The 10,141-nt window shown below is 44.4% G+C and overlaps 1 protein-coding gene across 1 annotated transcript in view; it reads right to left on the bottom strand.

Annotated features, from left to right (window-relative positions):
* The window catches only part of Tmod3 (tropomodulin 3 (ubiquitous)), a 51,925-nt gene that overhangs the window by 13,811 nt on the left and 27,973 nt on the right, over positions 1-10,141 (bottom strand). The window contains exons 5-6 of the mRNA XM_005376634.2: positions 2,992-3,114; positions 1,808-1,897 (exon numbers count right to left, since the gene is read on the bottom strand). Of these exons, the coding sequence (XP_005376691.1) occupies positions 1,808-1,897; positions 2,992-3,114 (213 nt within the window). The remainder of the gene's footprint in view (positions 1-1,807; positions 1,898-2,991; positions 3,115-10,141) is intronic.

The following is a 10,141-nucleotide window of genomic DNA, read 5'->3' on the forward strand; positions in this document are numbered from 1 at the left end:
GAAGATGGGCATGTATGCATCACTACAGTGTGATGTTTTTAATCAGTGTGGTGATTCCTCAAAAAACTAAACGTAGAATCCCTTTTGTCCCAGGTGTACCTCCCCTGGATATGTTCCCCAAGAAAATCCACACTTTTTTTCTATTCTTGCTGATGGTCACTCTGAGATGGATTCTCAGTACAGTTTTGATTTGTGTTTCTCTGATGGCTAAAGATGGAGGACATCTTTTTCATGCACTTATTGGCCATTTGTGTTCTACTTCTTTGGAGAAGTGGTAGTTCATATGCTCGTCTGCTCACTGGGCCATTCCCTTTGGGGAAGGAATTTCTGAGCTCTCTGTATACTCTAGATATGAATCCCGCTGAGAGTAGCTGGCGAAGTCTCTGCCCGTGCTGCAGCTGTCTCTTCATGGTCAGCTGTCTCCTCTGCACTGCAGCTTTTAACCTGGCACAAGCCATTTGGTGACCCCGCCATATTCTCCCGCACTGATGTTCAAGAAGTCTCCACCTGTACTAGGGCCACAAGTGTCCCTACACTCTCAGCAGTTGAAAGTTTCTGGTCTTATATCCAGGTCTCAGATCCATTTCATTTGACTTTGGTACAAGTTAAAGACAGACTTAGTTTCAGTCTCTGTGATTCATTCTTACAAAACAAAACAAACCCCACACTCGAATCTGACCAAGCTATTAGACTTTTAACTCTTTCCTGAAACACAGGAGGGAGAAAAACATGTAAGACTGTAAGGCTGCAATCAGCCAAATCTAAATGTGGAAATTTTTACTTAACGAGTAACAGTTTTGTCGTCAAATACATGGCACGGAAAAAGGGGTGAAAGGTGGAGAGAACTGTTCAGAAAAAGACTGAAAGAACCACCATATGCAATGAGTAACTTTTATTTAGATACAGATCTGACCAAGTGTGAAACAACATTGAGAGGATAAGGGAAATCTGGACACGAGCTGGGCTCAGATGATGCGAGTGAATTAACTTTGTCTTTGTGGTGCTTGGAATCCAAGCTAGGGCCTCATAGTTGCAAGTGTTCTACTACTGCACTACAATTCCAGCTCTTTTATTTCTAATTTTGTGACAATATCTTCCTAAGTTACGCAGGCTGGCCTTGAATTTATTATGCGCCTGCCTCAGTCTCCCAAGCAACTGGAATTATTGGCACGCACCACCATACATGGCTTGACAAATACATTTTTCAGAAAGCTTTGTTTTAAGCTATTTTTTTTTTTTTTTGTCTTTTTTTTGGGACAGGGTATCATCATGCAGTTCAGGCTGGTCTTGCGCTCACTTTGTAGCCCAGGCTGGTCTCGAACTCACAACAATCCTCCTGCCTCAGCTTCCGGAGCAAGGGGATTACAGGTGTGCGCCACCACGCCCAGCTTTGTTTTAAGCAATTTAACACTCTGCATCAGACTGAAGGGTTTGGAGGCTGAATGTTTTAGTGGTTCCTCCTGAATGTGATTTTATAATAATTTGTCAGACCTGGTATGGATTTCTTAAAAATCAGGAACACTGATACAAAAATAATAAAAAATAGTGTGGCCAGTTTTTACATTAATCTTATTTACTAAGGTGAGAGTGGTTCCTGTAAACAGTTGCTGACACATTAAGCATACATTATTTAATATTCTATTTTCAGTGGTGGTCTCTGTCAGTATCATCAAGCTGGAATTTCAAGTTTCAAGTATACATGTATGGCACTGTATAAGTAAATACCAAACACTTTACAGGGAGGAAATGAAATGTTTAACAGGTATTTAACAGGAGACTGGAATTCACGAAGCATGTCAGTACTCACTGGAAAAGTGCTCTTGGTCGACACCATTGCTGCTTCCCACAATGTTACAGAACTGAGTATTTGTTATCAAGTTGTGCATTCCAAGGATAGCTATGTAGAGATAGAAGATGACAGTTAATTTTTATTTCCTCTTGTTTACAACTTTTTTGTTCTGTTTTGCAGGCAGAGTCTTGCTATGCTGCCCAGGCAGAAGCTGAACTAGACTCAAGAGATCCCCTTGCCTCAGCCTCTTGGGTGGCGGGGACGATAGGTGTGTGTCACTCAGCCTGGCTTATGACTACATTAAACAGAGACTTTTTTCAGCCATAAGAAAAAAAAAAGAGGGCGGGAGATAACAGGATTAAAAGTCTCTATCTCATTCTCTTCAATATCCCGGGTATTTTCTCCCATCCTTCTGAACTTAAGACTTCTCCATATGTTTTAATTCAGGCCCATAGCTGGAGCTGGCCTAACCTTAGCATACTAAAAGTTTTATTAATTCTTCTATTTAAGAATAAAGCAGCATCTCTTAAAAATAACATGCAAGAGGGAAATGGTGGCTTTGGTTTTGGATGGCCTTTTGTACAAATAAAGTGGAACCCAGTGCACTCCTGGCCACCCCTTTCTGATGACCAGACCATCTACACATCCACCAGCACAGTCCCTCAAGGGTGAGCCAGTACTCCAGCTGTGATGCCACACCCCGGGTGTCCTTCCTACCGCCGCCCTCAGGCTCAGGCTGCTGCTTCCAGAAACGTTAATGCTGGGGTCACGAGGTACAAGGGGCTCCCCATGGACCCAGGGGAATGGCGTCCCCATGGCAGGTGGGAGACGCCGGCCGAGAAGAGCACTTGGCAGGGACGAGCAGGGCAGAGGTCAGGGAGGCAGAGCACAGTGGGTGGTCAGGGCTGACCGTCCCCCTCTTCTCACGAGCCAGCCCTGGGTCTCCAGATGAGACAAGGCAGTGGACCCTGTGATCTCCCTGCCTGCCAGCGGGGCAGCCTCCAGCTGAGCATCAGCAGATGAGAATTCTAGAAAAATTTTCGAGTCCAGGAAAAGGCCAGTCTGCTCGGTTAGCGTGAGAACGTCACCGTGAGCCTTCCCGCAAGCCTGACTTCAGGGTCACATAGGGCTGCTGACCCAGGGCACCCTGCTGCGCTGTACAGGGATGTGTGCTGGCGTCCCCTGCCACCCAGGCCACTCACCTGCGAGGTCACACAGCTCCGTGTCAGAAGCGCTCGTCAGAGCTTCTTCTAACTCTGGGTCAAGAGAGATATTTTCTTCTGTAAAGGTTTCTACGGGTTTCTTTTTGGGGACAAATATTTTCCCTGTAAAATAAAACACTGTGAATTCCACTCCCACTGACGCTTACTCCACCATCCTACTCCCCTAGTCAGCATTACAGGAGCACGGGCAGCACAAGCCGAGGCCGAGGTTAACGCCATAGCCGTCTTCTCACTGCTGGTGAGGACTCAGTAAACGCCCAGGGCAACACTCTGGCCATACAAGCTAGCAAAGAAAAACAAAAAACTTTCCCTCCTGTGGAAATAAAAATGGTTTTTGGAGGGAGTAATTGTGAGTTGCTTTATAAATACCAAAGTGATAACTGAATAGTAAATCTACAAGACTTTAAAGCTATTTTAAAAGAGTTCAACTTCTTATTCTTAAATGACATCCCTGTCACTTAAGGAATGGCAGAGATAATTCTAATTCCAGGTACTCACATTTCAATTGCAAAGAAACTTTAATATTTCAGGGGGCAATTCTGAACTGCTGATCACTGCTCCTCTAAACTTACAAGGTTAACCTGTAAAAAAATTAGTCATCCTAGAAACTGAGGTTTTTACTATGGGAAAGTTAATATGTGTATCACCATATACTACCACAAGACTGAAAATTTGAAGGAATGGTATCACTGGCTGACCTAACAGCTGAACCCATGCAGGGGATGCATGCCTATAATCCCAACAATCTGGGAGGCTGAGGCAGGAGGACTCCAAATTTGGGCCAGCATGGGCAACTGAGCAAGATCCTATCTCAAAATAAAAACAAATAAAAAGGGCCAGGGATGTAGCTCAGTGCAGAGGCCCTGGGTTCAATGCTGCCAGAAAAAACCAAACCCAAAACCACTTCTTTCCACCTTCATTACCACGCTAACTGCCTCATGCAGAGTACTGCAAATGCTGCTAGCTGGCCTTTCTGAATCTCCCTTGGCCCTATCCGATCCAGTGCTCAAATCGGTATCCGCAGAGAGCTTTCCACATACTACTTTGTTCCCCTCAGCCCTGCTTAAATCCTTCAGGAAGTCGGAAATCCTCCATGTGGCCAACGGAGGACATGCAAGTGAGCCCGGCTCGCTCCTGGCCCTATTGCTACCCTTCCTCCTGGCTATTTCCGCAGCTAGCCTGTCTTCTCGAGTTTCAGAGACCCCAGTAGGGTCTGGTACAGCTGGCGGTGCTCAAGCTCCCCAGACTCAGCTCAAGGGTCACTGTCGGCCTTCTCTGGCCCTTGTCTCGGTTTGTGACGCTGCGTTCCTTCGTGGGAATTATTCTTCCCAGATCACTTTCTTCACCGTTCACACTCCTGGTGCAGAGCAGGCACATGCACACAACACATGGAGTCTTTTTCCTTCCCTCATCTCTTGCTCTCCTTCCCCTCTGAGAAAGATCTAGCTCCCTTCTCCCTATTGTCTATTATTTTGTTCTACTTATACCTTGGGTTTCTCATGTGTCTTGGTTACTTTTCTCTCATTGCTGAGACAAAATACCCAACGCCCAAAATGAAGGAAGGAAAGGTTTATTTAGCTTACAGTTTGTGGAGGTTTTAGTCCATACTTGGCTGGCTCCCAGGCAGAAAGTAGCAAAGCAACAAGAGCAAAGGGGGGAATGGCAGCCGAAGAGCAAACAGCCAGAGCAAAACGGAGGAATGGCGGCAAGCATCTTCTTTCCCTGCCTTACTTTGTAAACAGACTACCCCCACCTAAGGGGCGTGTAGCTCTCACATAATCTTTGCCCTCCTCTTTCACAGGCTCAGAATGTATACAAAGTAAGCACTCTGGCTTCCTGCTGAGTCACTTAGCCAAACCTGTAGACTCCCCAAGTTGACACAATGTATCAACCATAACACTATGTAAGAGAAAACACATGCTATGTAAGCTATGGGCTGCTTGCACGTTTTAACTATTAGGAATTGTGCTGCTATAAAGTGGCTATGCATGTAACAGTGTAACATGACATCCGTAACTTTTTTGGGAAAATACCTTAGAAGGGGAACAGCTTCTAAGATGGGTCAGATGGAATCTCAGTGTTGTCTTAATTTGCATTTCTTTAGGGGCCAGAGATGTTGGGCATTTCTTCATGTATGTACTGGCCATTTGTACTTCTAGAAGTATGTATTTATTTCACTTGCCCATTTTGGGAGGATTGGGTCTTTTAATTCAGAGGGGTCTAATTTTTTGAGTTCTTTGTATATTCTGGATAGTAGTCCTATTGGAGGAATAGCTGGCAGAATTTTTTCCACACTGTATAGGTTGTCTTTTCACTCTGTTGGTCTTTTGCTGTGTAGAAGCCTTTTAGTTTGATATGATCCCACTGTTGAGTCTTTGTGCTATTTCCTCTGTGCTGGGGTTCTGCTCAGAAAGTCCTCCTGATGCCTATGACTTTGAGTCTCACCCATTTTTATCTTCTAGCAGGTTCTATTTTAGCATTTAGTTTCTTGAGCCATTTTGATTGTAGTTTAGCACATGGTGAGAGATATAGGTCTAGACTCAATCTTTTGCATGTGAATAGCCAATTTTTCCAGCATCGTTTATGAAAGAGGCTGTCTTTCCCCCAGTGTGTTTTGGCTCTTTGCCAAAGATCAAAGAGTTGAATGTGCCTGGGGTTGTTTCTGCATCCTCTATTCTCATCCACTGACCCTCAATCATTGTTACTTCCAAGTCTCTGACAGATGACATTAATACCTGCAGTATCTGAATCACCTCTAGGTCCTCTACTATTTACGTTTCTGATGATGGATCACATATCCTGCCTCTATTTTTTGCCGGAATGCTGGGGTTTTCTGTTTGGTTGTTTTTGGGGACAGAATCTTGCAGTGCAGTTCAGGCTGGTCTTGAGTTCACTATGTAGCCCAGATTGGCCTCGAACTCACAGCGATCCTCCAGCCTCAGCCTCTTGAGTGCTGTGATCACTGGCGTGCACCACCACACTGGGTGCGTCCTGGGGTTGGAACCTAGGGTCCCCTGTGTGTTAGGCTAATGCTCTGCACTGGGCAAAGTCCCCAGCCCATTTCCTTTATTTGTCCTAATATTTTTGAGGGACTGCAGGGTGAGTGTTTCATATAAAAGTGTGACAGACGCACTGAAGGAAATACCTATTCCCACAAAGGAGTGTGCCCCTCAGGCCAGAGCTGAATCAGAGCAGTCCCAGGTGAACCGGACCAACTTAGTGGAACTGCGCTCCTCACTGGCCTCAGTCACTCCAAGCACATGATCAGGAAGGTCTTGTAACAAGGCCTGGGACTAGGACCCTGGTGAGAACCTGCAGTCGCTGAGCTCCTGCTTGTCCGTGAACTGAGAGACTCTTCTCACATAGAGCCCTGTCTGCCAGCTGTCTGAGTAGCTGGAGGGCCAGCTCTGCCTTCCACCCCCTTCCTGTGCCTGGAGCGAAAGCCACTGCCCTTCTCTATACAGGTGGTGACTCGAAGGATTTCTCCAGCTCTGCTGCCCTTGCCTGGGCTCCCCCACCCCTACCAGAGCTCTGGGCTCACAGATTTTCCCTCGATTCCCCTCCTTTGCCTCTGTTCTTAGTGAACCATCCCTGGCACTAAATGAAAGGGTGCGCAGAAAGACCTGGGGCTTCCTACCGTCTCACTGCCCCCACGCTTGTACTGTCCAGACTACTGCACAGCCAGCCACATGCGCCTCCTGACACCACCTGAAAATGCAGCTCCCTCGTCACATGGCCACCCATCCCGTGCTCACAGAAACATCTGGTTCAACCTGTGACAACCAGTACAGCGGTTACCACAGACGCGCTTATTCTGTCTGTGTCGGCTGCTGCAGTGAGAACAGCGGGTGCTGGCATCAGAATCAGTCCTGGTAGGGTATCTTCTTATTCAAAAGTGCCTCAGTCAGTCCACAAGGTGTCTGTGCCAGCAAGGACATTATAGCTGCCAATTACAGAGCACCCAAATAAAAGTGCTAAGCTGGTGTGTGACAGCTTTGGACACCAGGGGAATGGGCAGGGTCTGCAGGCCTGCATGCTGGCAGCCTCTCAGCTCAGGCTGACGCTCTGCCCCACAGACCACTCTGTGAGCAGCCAGGCTCCAGCAGTGGGAACTTTTATCATCTTAGTAAGTCCATGGGAAGATCAAGGATCCAGGCTCTTCCCATTTTCTGACCCTGCTCAGCATGGAGTCCCTTGTTCTTAGGCCTGCACAGGCCTTAAGGATGACCCATGGAGCACCAAAAACACATCCTCACAAAATAAGAGAAGGAGAGGAAGGGATGAAGGAAGGGTACCATGCCACCGTGCCACATCTCAGCTGCAAAGGTGGCTGGGAAAGAAAGCCTGGGTGAAGGGCTGCTGAGCAGGCAATGACAGCATCTGTCCCAATACTGAAGCCAGGTGATGTACTTCAACGTCCCTGTAACCCTCAACACTTCCCAAGGCCACCCTCATACAGCTGCACATGTACCTGCTGTCCACAAGCATCCCTGCATCCTCGCCTAAACACATCAGGCAATCCAGCTTCTTGAATAAATTCGGTGATCACCTCCAGACCAATGGCTTCGATTTATAAAGTACGATTCAAATATGCCAGCTTGAGCAGAACTCACTAGAACACAAGTTCCCCCACTCTGAAGCCAGAGCTTCTTATAATACTCGGTGGCTTATAAACTTGTTTTTAGCAATAGACCCCCTCCCCAGCAAATACCAAAGTAGATGGTAGTGTGCATGCCTGGTCTTAACACCAAACTGTGGCACTTTGGTGATTAGAGCACCCTTTCTCAGGGTGCACAGCAGAGGTGCGTGTGAATCACTGTGTCCCGGTAGTTCCATAGCATTCCTTACAGGGATGCTACTCCAGTGCGACTGGCATGCAGGGCCCGGAATGGGCCGTGGTACAGTGTGTGCATACACGTCTAAGCCCTGACTGGAGTTTCCTCACCAATCAATCACTGAATGGCAGATACCATCCAGCAGGTGTGGCTTAAATCGTTATTGCTTGAAAACAACTGTTATCTTCAGCTCAACCCCACATCCGTTTTCAATTGCCTACGGCAGCCATTCTAAATGCTGAGTGCATGTGGATCCACCACAGAACTTTAAGAACTTCGGGTAGCTGGGCATGGTGGCTCATCTTATAATCCCATCACTCAGGAGGCTGAGGCAGGAGGATCGCTGCAAGCTTGAGACCAGCCTGGGCTACAAGGTGAGCTCAAGGCCATCCTGAACTGCATAGAGAGATCCTGTCTCAAAACCAAAAAACAAAAAACTTCTGGTGTCTGAGTTCTGCTCCCATAGATTCTGGCTTAATTGGTCTGCTGTGCTGCCTGGGGCCCCCAAAGTCTTAAATCTCCAGTGCTTCTGAAGCACTGTAGCCAAGGCTGCAAACTCATATTCACTGACTAAACCAAACAATTTACCACAAAAAAGGATGTGAGAGAAAATGTACGTTGGAGAGCTCAATACACAACCCTACTTACATCATGCATACCATAAACAAACAGCTTTTACTTGTCAGTTAAAAAAGAAAAAAACCACACAGGCTATCACACAGCAGCTCTGTCTTACTTGAGGGACTGATGGCATCTAAAGCATCATAAAAATCTAAGATGTTTATTTTTGTAATCCTCATCCACATTTTAAAAGAAATTATTTGTATCTGATTTCCTCCATGCAAAAACTTTGCCAATGCTTACAAAGTGATCTTCTTAGAAAAAACAAGGCAAAACAAAACTCTAAAGGCTCTAGAGAAATTCTTTAATGCAGAATTCTTTTCTAGTTTATAAAGCTCTATGTTTTATGTAGGTTGTTACCTCTCTGGGAGCTCTTTCTAATTTCTTTGTATACAGGAATTTTTGCTGTAGAGTTATTTAGCCTTTATAATATTGTGTTTATAATATAATACAATGATATATAGAGTAATTACTTCATATTTTCTTCATGGTTAGTTTGACACTAATTCTAAGAAATTATTTTTAAATGTACACATGAAATCTAGTTGTAGAAGACTAAAAATAAAGAAATTGTATAGGAAAGGATAAATTATATTCCTAATACTAATACACTTAGTATTAGGAATATAAATATAAGGGCTCTCTTCAAATTCACTTATAGATTTAGTCTCTCTCAAATTCCAGTGGACTGCTTTACAGAAAGTAACAAAGCTTATCTAAAAATTCATATGAAAATCCAACAGACCTAAGGCAATCAAACAATCTTGGAAAAAAGAATTAGAACAACTTGTACTTGCCACCTTCAAATTTTAATATAAATCTACTGTAATCAAGTATTGTAGTATATAAGGAAAGATATTTAAGTCAGTGAAGAATTAAAACTTTTCTACTTGTGACCAACTAATTTTTCTTTTTCTTTTTTTTTTTTTTGGTCTTTTTGAGACAGGGTCTTGCAATGAAGTTTAGTCTGGCATTGAGCTAAATTTATAGTCCAGGTTGGTCTCGAACTTGCAACAATCCTCCTGCCTCAGCCACCTAAGTGCTGGGATTACAGCCATGCACCACCACACTTGATTTGATTTTTCTACAAGAATACGAAGATAATTCAATGGAGAAAGGGTAGTGTTTCAGTAAACTATAGTGAAACAACTGGACTGTTCTCCCCTCAAAATGAAACTGGATTTCTACCTCGTATTAGACATGAATATTAACTTAAGAGGGCGGAGAAGTGGGAGAGGAAGAACTGAGGTGTGTTACGTACATGTACTAATTGCCCACAATGAATGTAACCATTACATACTGTAAACATGTACTAATAAAAATTTTTAAAACAAAACTCAAATATTAATTTAAAAAATGGATTATAGAGCTAAATGTAAGAGTTAAACTTGTAAAATTCTTAGAAAAAAATGTAAGTGTATCTTCATGACCTTGTAAGTTAGGTAATGATTTTAGATATGATATCAAAGTGACAAAGAAAAAATAAACTGCACCATCTGAAAATTAAAAACTCTGCAAAGCAAATGATATTATCAAGAAAATGAATTAGCTGTGTGTGGTGGTGCACGCCTATAATCCCAGCACTCAGGAGGCTGAGGCAGAAGATAGGCATTAGGGCCTTAGAATACGTAGCAAGACCCTACGTATGTACCTAACAAAGAACTTGTATTAAC

The sequence above is a fragment of the Chinchilla lanigera genome, unplaced genomic scaffold (assembly GCF_000276665.1).
Source record: "Chinchilla lanigera isolate Chin_1 unplaced genomic scaffold, ChiLan1.0 scaffold00008, whole genome shotgun sequence".
NCBI classification, from domain to species: domain Eukaryota; kingdom Metazoa; phylum Chordata; class Mammalia; order Rodentia; family Chinchillidae; genus Chinchilla; species Chinchilla lanigera.